Source organism: Accipiter gentilis, chromosome 11 (assembly GCF_929443795.1).
Source record: "Accipiter gentilis chromosome 11, bAccGen1.1, whole genome shotgun sequence".
NCBI lineage: Eukaryota > Metazoa > Chordata > Aves > Accipitriformes > Accipitridae > Astur > Astur gentilis.
Window position 1 is genome coordinate 451,112 of NC_064890.1, and position 14,830 is coordinate 465,941.

At 50.1% G+C, this 14,830-nt stretch overlaps 1 protein-coding gene across 15 annotated transcripts in view; it reads left to right on the forward strand.

The window, feature by feature from the left end:
* SHANK3 (SH3 and multiple ankyrin repeat domains 3) overlaps positions 1 to 14,830 on the forward strand; it is a 383,319-nt gene that overhangs the window by 66,295 nt on the left and 302,194 nt on the right. For all 15 annotated transcript variants that reach the window (XM_049813564.1, XM_049813569.1, XM_049813570.1 and 12 more), the window contains 2 exons: positions 1,300 to 1,371; positions 14,218 to 14,326. In XM_049813564.1, coding sequence (XP_049669521.1) covers positions 1,300 to 1,371; positions 14,218 to 14,326 — 181 coding nt within the window. The remainder of the gene's footprint in view (positions 1 to 1,299; positions 1,372 to 14,217; positions 14,327 to 14,830) is intronic.

Consider the following 14,830-nt stretch of genomic DNA (forward strand, 5'->3'; position numbering starts at 1 on the left):
GCTCAGGGGGAGGACTCCTCACTTGGCCCCTGCTCCGCCGTGGGGTCCCTCCCACAGGAGACAGCCCTTCATGAGCTCCTCCAACGTGAGTCCTTCCTGCGGGCTGCAGTTCCTCATGAACTTCCCTGGTGTGGGTCCCTTCCGTGGGCTTCAGTTCTTCCTGAACTTCCCTGGCGTGGGTCCTTTCCGCGGGCTGATCTTCAGTCACAAACTCTTTCAGCGTGGGCGTTCCCATGGAGTCATGGCCATCTTCGGGGGCTTCCGCTCCCCTGCTCCCCTCCACGGGCTGGGGGGGACAGCCTGCTGCCTCACCACGGGCTGCGGCGCATCCCCTCCTCCAGTGCACCTCCTCCCCTCCTTCCTCACTGACCTCGGTATCTGCAGAGGGGTCCAATCCCCCTACTCGCTGCAGGTTCCCCTTCTGAAATCTCTTCTCCCAGAGACGCTATCATCGTTGCTAAGTGGCTCGGCCTGGGCCAGAGGTGGGTCCGGCTTGGAGCTGGGGGAGCTTCCAGCAGCTTCTCACAGGAGCCAGCCCTGTGGCCCCCCCACCCCGCTACCAAAAAAACCCTGTGCCACACAAACCCAAAACAGTCAGCCAAATGACAAACATACAGGCACAAGGACTGCTTCAAAGGAAGGTCTCCCATTGTGGAAAACAAAGTTTCTGAAGAAAATTTTTGAGCCTTTTGGTTAAGAAGCCTAACAGCAATTCCCTGTGTGATGCTGTGGCACAGTGTGACCCTGTAAAACTTCAGCGTGTACCCTAGCAAGTAGTGAGTTGGTTTTAGGAGTGGCTGGGGTGGAAGTGGTTGGTATTGGAGCAGTGTGTGGACAACAGTACTTGAGAAAGGACATTGGAGAGAGGCACGGCACAGAAAAGAGCAGCAGAAATGATCTAAGAACAAAAGAGAAGATCCCTCAATAAAGATTTAGAGCTCAGTCTGCTTACAGGGAAGTTGGCTCTAGACCACCTGTATAAGAACCATCCTGGGGAAAACCTTTCTGTTGTTAGAGAGGTCCCTAATTAATTGGGAAGAAGCAGAACAAAGCCAACACCATCTGGAAGCTGAAACCAGACAGATTCCTATAAAAAATGGTCTGAATTTCTTTAGTGAGGAAAGCAATTAACTATTAGAGCAAATTATGAAGGAGAACAGTATATTCTACAACTGTTGTTGTTTTCAGATCTAGACTGAATGTCTTCATGCAAGCAGATGTTTACTGGAGCTGCTCGAGAGCAGTTTGATGCTGAGTGGGTTTTGTTCATCTCATATCTGATGTTCTTCCTTCTTGCAGTTCCGGTACAAAAGGCGTGTGTACACCCAGACTTTGCTGGATGACAAGCAGTTTGCCAAGCTCCATACAAAGGTAAGGCTGGAGTCTAGCTGGCAAGCTCAAAGCCCTAGTAGCATGTTCAGCATTGATGGTGGCTTATCACAGAGAGGATACCAGGTTTTGGGATGTTTCAGTCTTTCCTGCTTGCCAGACTGCAAAGCACTCACGAGAAATGGATGGTGCTTGCCGAAGCCTGGGGTGGTTTAGGTGGGGGTGCAAGCTGAAGGACCCCATCGAGCCATGGTGGGGTGCCCACACAGGGATAGACTTGTACTGCTTACGTGTGCTCGTAGGCAGGTGTGTGGTTGGATAAGGCTCTGCGGGAGAGTGTGGGGTCAGCTTTGCATGGGGTGGTGAGGCAGAGGAACACATGCTGGGCCGCTTGAAGAGAAGCTTTATTCTCTGGCATGGAGGAGTCACTAAATGCCTGGAGAGCACAATGGTACACATTGAACAGCACGCCTTCCCTTCCCCCAGTGAGAGGCTGCAGCACGCCTCTGCCTGGCATGCGGGCTCGTTGTTTTGTCTCTGGCTTTAACCCATGTGTTTGGGTCAGGCTTTTGCTGGTAGGATCCACATGTGAAGTGGAAAGCACTTGTGGTCTACTGAAGTCCCCACGTGTCGTGGGCAGTGATCAAGGCATGTGTCAAGATTAACGGTGCAGGCACTGAACAGACTGTCTGGGTGTTTGGAGAACAGGGAGTGTGGCAGGAATGGTGCTTTTGCATGAATGGGTGTTTCCTGGGAGGAAAGACGCCCCACCAAAACCACCAGGCTCTGTGGCCAGGGATGCCACAGTTGGCACAGCTGTGGGGTCAGGGATACTAACGGTGAGCAGGCCTTGAGGCACGTGTTGGCTGGATGCCCTCTTGCACTGGTCTTCCACTGGACAGCTGCGGTGGTCCCATGATGTCACTTCTTGCCTAAGAAATTAAGAACAGTAATTGTGATGAGGTCTGGAACCATCAGAAGATTTCTGCTGCCACTGATAAGTGTGCCTTCAGATGGTATGTGGCCCCGTGGGGATTTGGATGGTTCTTGGGAGGCCGGGGCTAGTGGCACATGGGAACTGCACTAACGCACTGGGCAGCATTTGAACTGCTGGGTGGCACGAGGACACCTACAGCCCCCATCAAACTAATTTTCTAGGAGAGTCCATGGGGAAGGGCTGGGGCAGGGAGCGGTGGTGTGGAGAGGCTCACGGGGATGGCCTGTGTGTGGAGGGTACTGTGCTGGGGAAGGCTGTGCAGAGAGGCTTTGGGGTTCTTCTTCAGAAAGGATGTGGGACTGGCCACGACCCCAGGGCTCCCTGCTAACCTGCCTTGTTGCTGTGTATCATGAGCTCCCTCAGAACCCCCCCGTGCAGAGCAACTGCTTCTTGCCGAGGGCTGGGCAGTCTCTTGACTGGTTTCCTTTTGCCCTCTGACGAGGCATGTGCCGTTGTCTGCCTTGACCCTTCTCAGCTGCTCGGCCGTTCTCGCCCGTCAGCCGGCGGCTCCCAGACACGCGCAGGAGGTGCCCAGGACCAGGCAACCGCGGAGGCGCACCCGGGCACTGTGCCTCCTCCTCGGCCTCCTGGCAGCCTGCATCACCGCTGGGCACCCATGCGTGGCTCCTGCTGCTGGTCTGCAGGGTGGTGCTTTGCTTCTGGTCATATCTGCTCTGCAAGTGACAGGCAGGCAAGGGTTGTAAATTTTACAGGTACAACAGCAAGAGCTGGGCTAGGTGGAGCCGCAGATGTAAAACAGAAGAGAAGAAAACCTTCTCCCAAAGGGCTTGACCTACCCCAAATGTGAAAATCCTCTTCATGGGAAGAAGCAGGTCCTCTCTCTTCTGTTTGCAGAGCCGCAGAAACAAGAAACAAAAATGCTGTTAGGGTTCAGGTTTGACTTGTGAAGATTAAAGACATGAGGCTTCTGTCTGGTGGCATAAGAATATTCAGGCAGCAAATCTGGAAAGCTCTCAGCATTCTTCTGGCACCAGGAAGTGTGAATCGTGGTCCTCCTGAGCCTTGCCAGTGAGAGACCATGCCTGCTGGAGGGAAGGCCGGAGGTGCCTGCCACAGGGAGACCCGAGTGGCAGCATCTGAGGACTTCCCCTACAAGTGTGTAGCAGCCATAAATGCACTTTATTAAATATTCACTTAATCTCCATGCTTTAATTTCTACTTAAAGAACAAATTTCCTTCATGTTGTTTCTTTAGTTTTAAACCATCCTTTGCTGATAAAATACAGCATTTGAGTGAGATCCCGCATCTCTGCTCCCTTTTGCGTCCATCAAGAGGATGCTGATGGGCGTTTCCTTTGGCTGGTGTTTTCCCAGAGCCCATGGGCACCGTGGGCCGCGGTGGTTGTAGGGGCAGAAGAGGAGCCCTTGTCCTGCCCCAGGGCTGCTCCTGCAGGGCTGTGGTGCGAGGGAGGCAGTGGAGGCAGCCGCATGGGCTAGCGCCAGGAGGGGTGCGAGCGGGAGACGTGCTCATGCCAGCCACTCGTTGAAGCGATGCCGGCACTGACAGCCGGCAGCAGCGTGACTTACCCGCCCAGCACAGATCGACGCTGTTTCACTGGGAGAGGGTGAGAGCAGAGTGTGCGTGTGCAGCCTACCAGCAGCTGGCTTGAGGGTGAGAGGAGGACAGAGAGCAGAGGGACATGGGCTCCTCTCTGGGACGGCAGCGGGCTGAGCAGAGAGAAAACCAGCAATCTGCTGGGGACTGCAGACCCCGAGCGAAGAGCACGGTACTGCCTGCTTCTGCCCCATACTCTGTGCTGCCTCCATCACAGCTGTGCCAGGCACTGCTGGGCAAGGGACCGCAGGGGGACGGTCCTCCTGCCGTGCCACCAACCCCACGGAGGGATGCTGTGTGGGCTGGCTGCAGGGCAGGACCGGGGCGGAGGGGGTGTGTGTTTGTGTGTGTGTTCATTCCCTACGTTGAACACGCAGTGAGGAGGTGTCTCTGGGCTGACTTGGGGAACGGCTGGCTCCTCTACCACTGCAGGCTTGTACAGGCTTATGCATCAGGTCAGCTGCTGTGGGGGTTTCTGCTTCTGTCTGCATTTAGGGCTTGGTGTTTTCTTCTGGGAAAGCAGATGCATGGAGATGATGCCTCTGAGGTGTGGTGCAGACTGTACGTGGCACTCAAGGCGCGAGGCTTCCCTGTTATTTGTAGTGATGCCTAATTCCTCGGGCAGTGAAATACATTTCTTTCTGAGATGCGGTAATTTGAAGGGCTGTGAAAGATTAGCTTTAGGTCTAACAGGATGGTGGGACCGCTCCTGAGGCTGTGGTGTGAAATCTTTAGGCCTGTGGCTAATGGTCTCATCTGAGTGAGAGCAAAGTGTGAAAATGTTCAGAGTTTAGAGTGGATGACTTTCAGTGGCAGGATACACTGCTTGAATCTTTTAATGACCTTGAAACATGATTCTTAACTGCCATTAAAAAAGAAAGACAAGAAAATAACTCCTTTTTTTGAGTGCCACTGGACTTGTTCTAAGAAGTGGGGGAACTGTTTTCTTGTATTGCTAGCAATAACAAAGTGACTTGGTAAAATCAGTCAATCAGCCTCAGTCCCTTGCGCCTCTTGGGATCTGCAGGCAGTGACATTTCTTATAGATATTTTTCCCACTGAATTGCAGTAGACCATTTAGAAATGGGAGTGCAAAAAAATGCATGTTAGAAAAGGGCAATCCTATTGTGCTTATAAACGAAAATCTGTGCAGAAAAATCTTGGCATTTACCAAAATGTCCACGAAGGGCATTGTGCTACCAGGAGACTTGGGATATTACCACCTTGAAGGGGAAAGAAGCAACACACTTAAAGTAATTATTAGGAGCACGTATGCCATTACTGTTGTAGATGACTGACACAAGTGTAGAGCCAGAAGCGCTGGCCACAGATGGCGATCCTCTTGCGCTGCAAACTGTACAGTTACATAAGAACGGCAGCCCTGGCATGGGGCTGGGATGGGTGCAGGCAGGGACAACAAGAAAGTGTCAGCTTGGTGGGAAACACCCACAGCACCTCCGTGGTGTGACTGTCACCATCCTTCCTGCTGGGGTTAGTGTGCGAGAGGGGTGGTTGTAGCGTGGCGGGGACAGTGGCACTGCTCTGCGGTGCAGCTGGATGCGGGGGATGTCTTCGCCTGACGTGTACCTGGGTGAGGGAAGCGAATGCCATGGCCACAGCAATGCCGGGAGGAGACAGCAGAAAGGAGCAGGCACAGGCTTGTGAAGGACCTTGGGAAGAGGTGGGCCACTGGAGCTAGATGTGGGAGTGACTGTGTGTGCTGGTGCAGCGTGCGCTGGCAGAGGCAGCACGTGACGGGCAGCTGCACCTGCCTTCGGGATGGAGGGCTTACGCTTGCCCGGGCTGGAGGAGGATTTTGTGTTAGTAGTGGCTGAAGGTGATCAATGCTGAGGCAAGGATTCAAGACCTGAGGATGGGGAACAGCGTGGTGTCTTGCTGTTTGCTGTTTTGCACTGCCATCAGTGCCATCTGCATCCTGGGGCCCCCCTCTACAGCAAGAAACACATTGGACCTCGTCAACTGGCTTATCAAAGCTGGGTACAAACGAGGCCTGTCCTACCTCTCTGCTGCAGGAGACATCTCGCTTGTCTCTGACTTCTCCTTCTCTACCCAGACAAACTAACGAACAGAAGGCAGGACGGCAGGATCTAAGGGCTGAGAGCATGCGAAGGCTGCCCTGGGTGACCACAGCCCATCCGGTCCACCATCCTCCTCTGGTAACAGCTGACCCAGATTTCAGTGTGTCTGTGGAGAGAATCAGAAGGGTAAAAGTGAAAAAACTGGTGAGCTGAGATAAAGAGAGTTTAACAGGTAAAGCAAAAGCTGTCTGCGCACACAAAGGAAAATGAGGAATTTGTTCACCGCTTCCCATTTCCATTCCTAGGCAGGTGTTCAACCATCCCCAGGACAGCAGGGCTCCGTCACATGTGACGGTGACCTGGGAAGACAAACACCATCACTCCAAACCTCCCCCTTTCTTCCTCCTTCCCCCAGCTTTTATTGCTGAGCACGACATCCTATGGTCTGGGATATCTCTTGGGTCAGTTGGGGTCAGCTGTCCCAGCTGCGTCCGCTCCCAGCTCCTGGTTCAGCCCCAGCCTGCTCCCTGGTGGGGCAGGGTGAGGAGCAGAACGGCCCTTGACTCTGTGCAAGCCCCTCTCAGCCATAACTAACATATCCCCCTGTTACCAATGCTGCTTTCAGCACAAATCCAAACCAGCCCCGTACCAGCTCCTGTGAAAAAATGCAGCGCTCTCCCGGCCAAAGCCGGTACATCCCGGCAGCGTCCTGTGCAGTGGAGGTGTCCCCACTGGGGGGGGGCACTACCGTCAGGATGGCAGGGCTGCCCCTGCTCCTCTGCTAGGGCTTGGCCTCCTCTGCGCGTGGGCCGCTGCAGGGCCCTGTCCTGCTTGCACTGGGGGTGCTCCAGGTGGGTGTGGAGGTGTGCTGGGCCAGCCTCCGAGAGAGCGGTTAAATGTGGTGTGTCATGAAATCAATTATTTAACGTTTCTATGGGAATCAGTGAGGTGTCTAACGGCCTGTGTGAGAACTCGTCACGCAGCCAGTGTGAGGGAGGAGGTTGGTCTTCTCCAGCCTCTTCCAGGGCCTGTGACCCCGTGGCAGCTGCCACGCTCTGGAAAGTGGATGGTTTGTCTTAATTGCAGCTGCTGTTTGGAAGAAACTGGACCCTGAGAAAATATTAGTCTTTTCTTGATACTGAAATTGCTGGAAACATCAACGTGTGCTTGGTGTGAAGGGGATGCGTTGTCTTTCCGCTCTTGCAGAGCACCCAAGCCGGGTGCCTGCGGTTGGCTTCCCCCAGCACCCAGCCTGCGGTGAATAGTGAGTGACAGAATAATTTCTCTGCAAGAAGAATATCTCATTTATTTTCTTTCATTTTGATTCAAGAGAGAAGCTTGTTCCCTCGCACCAGTTTCCTCTCAATGAGCTTTTCTTTTCTGGAGGGTGTTGATTTTTCTTGCGGTTTGGAGCTAGCAGAGGATAATGGACTGCGGCACAGCGGCTGCCAGCTGGGTGGCTGGAGCTGTGCCCTGTCCCCAGGCGCTCGCCTGGTGTGAACCTCCTTCTCACTCTCGTAAACAAACAAAAGTGCCTCAAACTTGCTCAGGAGTCACCTGCTGAAGCAGGTCTTTTCGGAACCGAGCTGCAGCACCAGAGCTGCAGTTCGGGCAGTAGCCCAAAGGGTACGGGCAGACCCAGGCTTTGGTTCCTGTCTCTCCTTACAAGGATCGTCCTCCCCAGGGAGCAGTGCAGCCTCACCCACAAGAAAGAAGATCCCAAAGACAGGGATTGCTTCCCAAAGGGTTTCCAGGTAGCAGGCGGGAGATAGAGGAGGTGTGAACTCAGCTCTGTTGCAGTTCCCTTAAAGCCCTCGTTGGTGCAGGGGTGAGGGGGGTCCTGCCTGCCCACAGCCCCTGGGCCCTGACCACTGCCCAGGCTGTGCCACCTGCTGCTGTTTGCACAAAGGCACCTGGGAAATGGGAGACTTAAAAGGCCCCTAAAAAAGCAAGGTGTGGAGTCTTACTCTGAGCTTAAATTTTATTTGCATGAGATTTTATTGGGTCTTGGGGTTTTATCCTCCCGAGAGAAATCTTGCTTTGCTCTCGTTACTATAGCCATTCAAACGTATCGATTTGCAAATCGCCATAATCTTCACACTAAATATGGTGCTTTTGCTCATGGGAATATCCATTATGAATGTTTGTTTAAGCAGTTAGATAGCTTTATATAAATACATTTTGGTTTTAATTTTTGCATATAGGAAATGGGATGCCATGCTTTAACTGGCGTCTGATTATTTTTTATTCTTTTGATTTGTATCAAACTGCATTTGGATGAAAGCTGAAATTCAATTAAAATTAAAGCAAAATAAAATTTTAAGTTGTGTCTTTATCACTTAAGTAAATGTTGCTTGAATGTACTGGACACAGAAGATGAAAAGTAAATTTATCAGTACATATCTTTTGTATTTAAAGCTGACTGATCTTTTAAACAAAGGAAGATTTGGTTTGTATGAGTGGTTCTCATCACAGATTCTCAAAGGAATTTAAGTGCCAGAAAATAAGCAAGTATCTAGTGAGATTTCAGAATTGCCTAAGCGGTTTAGGCATCTGCTTAGCTCCCCTTGATTTCAGTGGGAGTCTGACATTTGCTCTCTCTTTTCATGTCTAGTCACCTTAATACATTTGAAAACCTGGCCCCAAATCCCTCAAGTTCTTAGAATAATGAGATCTCATTCCTTTCCCACCAGGGTTTTATTCATAGACTGGAGGAGGAAAACAAGCTTCCTTACTTGCTCAGTTCTCAAATCTCCTTTCAGCTTTGAGTGAATCAGTCCAAATAATAAGGAAAATATTCTGTGTTTCTAGCTAAATTGAAATGGAAAACAATCAGATAGGAAGGCTTTTCTATGCAGCATAAGCTGAAAAACTGACATGGAAGAATGTAAATACCAGCATTTGCTTCATTGTGAAAAGTGGATATAATGTACCCAGCAAGGGACAAGGCTGCGACATATTTGTAGTGTTTGAGTTGATTTCAAAAGCTAAGTATGTTTTGCTTCTGGTTCTGAATGAAAAAAGCACGCTTGAATTCATGACTATTGGCAGAAGGGCCATTTAACCAATACATTTCTATAAATGCTTGTAAATACAGATGTCCATATCAGCTGTTATGCTGCAAACTCAGGTTACACAGGTGCATTCTTAAACGGGAGGTACGTTTAGTGTAACTGAAATCTTACTTAAGTGGAAACATTAAAGCCAGGATCAAATTGTTGTTGGCTTGGCACTGCTCTGTGTGCTTCAGCGCCCGGGGCTGCTGCGATGACCGTGGTCACAGCTGGGTGGGGAACAGCTTGCCGAGAGCTCCTGCGTCCCCTCTGCAAGGGGCCGGCTGTGCCACGGGTGGGGATTGCCACGCGGCTTTGGCTGCACCGTGCAGCACTGCTCTGATTTCAGTTAAAACTCTTTGGTTGGTCCTGTGCCATGCTTTGGTGGTGGTTCAAATGTTGGGTGCCTCAGGTCTGGGTGCACCGGCTTGCTGGGAATGGGCTGCTTTCACAAAACCAGCTGAAACAGCACCTGGGGGCTGCGGGCAGATGTCCATGGGCTGTCGAGGGGGGACTGCTTACCCTGCCTGTTGGCAGATGCCTTGGCAGAGCTGGGGTTCCTCCACAGTGGCCCCCCAGACCTGCTGCAGCTTCTCTCCAGGAACCCTGGAGGACGCCCAGGAGGTGCTGGGAGTGAATAAGGGAGCTTGATGGGGGGTTTAGTTCTCTGGTTATTGGGCTGCAAAGGCAAGATGCGCGATAGGCCTCCAAGGAAGAGATCTTGAGGCAATGGTTTCAAGTGAGTAGTGACCAGGATGTTTCAATTAGCAATTTCTTCTTCTTTTACCTAATCCAATTTCTGTTATTTCCCAAATCTGGCTATTGTTGTAGTGCCATAGAGCTATCTGGGAAGTAGCAGACTGCCTCCCCGGAATTTGTGCATAGAAATGATGGTCTTTCTCTGTGGTCATAGAAATACTGAACTTGAAAGAAACTTTATTCTGGAAAACAGCTTAATTGAGCAAATTATATACCTCTGTTGGTAAAACTGTTTGATAATGGGAGGCATTGGAACTGCTCTGCTCATACACGCTGCTGCTCCCAGTGCCCGCAGTTGAGTTGCGGTGGTCGCTCTGGTTGCTGCCATGTTACCCAAACGTGCAGCTCCAAACCCACCATCTTTCGGCAGTAAAATGCGTACGGTGACCCTGCTCCTGACTGCTCGCCCATGTCTACTGCCACAGCTCGCTGCCTCTGCTGTACAAACACAGCTCTTAGTAAGGTTGGGCTGTAAGTCTGATCAGAGACACCATCGCGGTTGCGATCTTTATATTTTCCCCTTTTTTTGGTCTCTTCCCTTATGCCTTAATTCAGGTTTGTTTGTAAGTTGAGCAAGACTGTCACCTAAATCCTGGGCATGGGATTCCTGTAACACTGTAACATTACGCATCTGGTGAATGGTCTTTTTCATTATTTATAGTCTCAGCTTTCTTTGGCATTTTCTTTATTCCCTGAGGTCTGGGACCAAACCAGAGGAACAGAACTGTTCCAGGGAGGATCAGAAATCACTGTGCCGGTGTCCTACCCTCTCTCCATAGTAGTTTGTGAATTGCAGCAACCTCTTAACATGGGCACTGAGCTGCCCATCTGGAGCACGCTGCAGAGCAGATAGGCAGCTACAAACTGATGGAAAAATAATATTTTTTCGATGTATAAATCAACTGGCTAAGTCTTTGGACTTTATGAATGATTTCTGAAGCATGGCTGTGGATTTGGTCTGAGACCTTGGATAGATGAACCTTCTTTGTTCTTCATCGGGAAATGCAGGGTGGTAATTGATTTCCCCCAAAGGGAAAATCCATGCGTAGACCCGTTAAAGCCTGCGTGATGCACAGGACCGTGATCATGAACAAGCATCTACAGCAGGAGAATGCAGATCCCAGAATTGAGGATGCCTCTCTCTGCATCCTCTTTTTTCTCATGTGCTTTCTCTTCAGTTTCCTTTCTAAATATAAAAAGTACCATTAGAAGTTGACATACTGCATCAACTTCCTATGGTCAAAAAATGTTTTCAATTCCTGAGCACCTACAAAACTGGAAACGTAAACGAGCATACTGCTGCTGGGCACTGATGGTTTGGGTAGGATGCATTTCTGGGGCTGTAAATGAGAGCTGCTGGAAGAACCTCAGGAGCAGAACTTCAGGTTAGTGCCTCTAACATGTCTGGTAGCAGCATAAAAGTGAAACTACCATGAGCTGCTATCACATACGTAGAGGTACGGTGTTTGCCTTTGCAGGGGGCGTACACAAGTGCCTCTGTCCCTGGAGGCCCCAGGAAAGCTGCTGGTGCAGTGGCCTGCATGGGCAGAGGCTGCTAGCGTCAAGATGATGGGCGACGTGGTGGGGGGTCCCTTCCTTGGCTCATGCCTCCATGTGCCCTGCAACCTCTGGTGCGGTTCTTGGTGGGACTGGCAGTGCCGTTCTTGGCCACAGGGGTTTAGTGGGGCCATGCATGGAGCATCATCTGTTGGGTTAGGTTAGCATGGTCTGCTGAACGGCTGCTGGGAGGAGAAGAGGCATATGGACAAACGGGAGTGGAAGGAACAGGGTTAAATCTGCGCAATCGGGTGATGGTTGGGAAGAGGCATTTTGGGATGGCATCCTGGAGGCGGTTGCTGGAGTTGTCAAGTCCCGTCTGTGCTATTGCTGGCAGGCAGCTGTGATTTCCTTCAGTGTTTCTGTACTTCTGCATTAGCTGAAGGGATACTGAAGCAGGAGGTGGATTTTGCTTTCAGTTACTCGTGAGGCAAGAGGGGATCTGGGTGAGAAGTAACATGGAGCAGCGAGGGTCGGGGGAATGTCTTGCCACCCAAAAAGGCAGTGCTGAACTCTGCTGCAGTTGATGCCAGTTGCCCTTTTGCCGTGCTCATGATAAGAGCATTAGTGCTGTGGGGATTGCTTATACTGCGCATAGACATTTTCAGCACCTCCTGGTGCAGGTGACCTAAGCCTTTTTTTTTGACTCTCGGAGTGGTTTCTCCTTGTTTGTGTGCACTGTCCCGTGGTTGCGTTGGGTCTGTCCTGACAGGCCTGCCTGGGCTGATGCAGTCTTGAGGGATGTGAGGGAGCACCCGGGGATGGGCAGGGTGGTCAGAACAGGGAGAAGGGCTGTGCTCCACACCCAGAGATCAGCTGTGGCATCCACTGTCCCCACTGAATCCCTGCTCTCCTTGGCTCTTGCCTTACTGCACTGTTGTTCCTGGGGCACTGAGGGGAGTGAACCTTGTGACTGAATTGCGTGTTTGTGGCTTTGTGCATTATCTTGTGCGTTCCTGTGGCGTTGGCATCTCTGCGTGCATCCATGTATGGCTGCAGACAGCCAGAGTGAGCAGGTCAAGTACCAGCATGGGTGCAGTGGAGCTGCGTTACTGTAGGGTTTTGCCTGAGCTAATTAGCTCTGCTGAGATGGAGTAACGTTGCAGGGGGTAGTGCACTAAAATGGCTATATAATTTTAAATACGTCACCTGGCTTGTTTATGGCATGGCTCAATGGTGCTGATCTTAGGAAAAAATGTGCTATATGTTTTAGTCTTGGTTCTGCAGACTAACCACACAGAGACTGAATTTGGTTTAAATCAGGTTCTCAGCCCAGCATTAATTTGTCTCATCCTTGGAAAGTTTCATCTTGGTGATATTTTCTGTCTGACTTCTTACCACGGTCTCCACAACATGTCAGAGAAATAGTACAGATGAACTTGTGGGTCCCAAGTTTTGGGATTTGCAGGCTCCTCTGTAGAATTGGTTCTGAAAGTGTTCAGTTCCCCCCCCTAGAAAATTAAATTATGACAAAATCAAAATAATATGCAAAATAATATGTGATGAAATTTTGTTTAGGAAGTCTTTGAAAAGAATTGGACATGTTTCTGCATGCTGTTTGGTATTTCCAGTTTGTTTTTTTTTTTCTATTTTCCAACTGAAAATCTTCAAAATGAAATTTGAAGGGAAGCACTTTGGAATTCATTTTACTTCATAAAAGATAAAATTTTTCTATATCGAATTAGGGGAAAATGTTGAAACTTGAGTTTTTTCACTGGATGAAAAATCTGCTTTGCTCAGATGTGTTCAGCCAGCTGTGCAGTGGTTCACAGGCACAAGAGCAGTTCCCTGACTGTTGGCTGCAGCTTGACCGGTTGGTTAGAGCTTTTCCCAAAGACTTCCCTCAGCTAATTGCACAGTATTTCTGCTGTGTCAGACACTTTCTAGAGTGCCTTTTCTAAAGGTGGCTACTGCAAGGTTTGATTAAAATAAACTCCAAAAAACCCAACCAACCTGCAATCAAAGGTCTGAAAATCTGGACTGGAAATGTGTATGAGATGGGTGTTTTCACACTGTAGTCTGTCCAAGTGTTGCCTGCCTGCCTGGCAGAGTTGCAATTTCTAGAGTCTAGAAATTTAATAAAATAAGGTGTTCATCAAGTATAGCTGTCCAAAAGAGAAAAAAGGGAAAAAACTACAACCCACAAACAACCAGGGGGATTTAAAGGAGAGTCTTTTGGGCACTCAGTCCCCTCAGGAGAACAAGATTTAGTCTTTGGCCAAAGACAGAAAATTACACCAAGAATAAAGCGCAAGTTGACAGCAGACAGTGTGGCAGCTGTATCCACTGCACCATACAATAATGGTTGGTGTTTGAGTAGCCTGATCTTTCCCCCGAAGTATTTTAAGTTCAGCAGGCAGATAGATGGGTGATACACCCTTAAAATGACTTTGCGACACAACACAATGTACATGGTGTTGCAGTGAGACACGGATGAAACCCTGGGCAGTACGGTTCACTGTTGCTGGGATGCTGCTCAGCTGGCACAGCCCCTTCCCTGGCTACCACCATGTTGAATTGTTGACAAATGCATTAAGTTACATGTCTGCTGATGTGCCTGTGTCGCAAGCGTGTGCAACATGTGTGCCTGCCCTCACGGCATGTACAAACAGAAAGTGCCTTAGCAGGGGATCTGCAGTGGGGGCAGAGGGTGGTGGCCGGCAGCCCCTGATGGCTCCCGTGGGGTGATCCGGCAGTCCCAGTCTTGAGGAGAGGGATGGAAGGACCATGTTCCCTGTAGATTTGCGGCATACCCTCATGTGCCATGACTTCTGGTGGGTGCTGCCCCATTATTCTTGATGGTTGCCTTGGGTCTCCCGAATGGGTGTATTCCTCTGGTGCCTTCTTTCTTCATATTGGGGTGTTAACACTGTGTATTGTGTGTTTTCCTGGGGTGTCATGGCTGCAGGCAAATCTGAAGAAGTTCATGGAGTATGTGCAGATGCTAAACGCAGAGAAGGTCTGCAGACTGCTGGAGAAGGGACTGGACCCCAACTTTCATGATCCGGATACTGGAGGTGAGACTGGCTTCTCCAGAGAGGGGAGGATGACAGAGCACAGTTCGGGGAGAAAGTGTCCAGGGGACACAGTGGGAATCTGGGGGAGTGGTTGTTTTTGAGGGGGTGTAGCAAATGATATATTGTCTGAAATGTAAGGTTTGGAACGGAGGGATGTAAGCTGAATTTCTCAGTAGCGTATCTTCTTATGACACTTGGGTCTTGGAAGCATGAAGTTACAGAAGGCTCTTGGGAGAAGGTGGTATGTGTTTGTGTGTGTAAAGATAGAGAGTCTGGGAATACAGTATAAAATGAGAGAGCTCTGGGGCCATGCATCTTTCAGTGGGATTCTGGGGAGGATGAAGCTGTCTCTGGGACTGGCAGGTTGGGCAAATGCAAACGGCTGCCCGAGGATCTCTTCATGAAGCAGTCAGAAGGTTTAAGAAGTATTTTGGGGGTCAAGAAAATAAAATCTTGGCCTCTGGTTTCCTTGATTTTTTTTTTCTTTTTTTTTTTTTCTTTTTC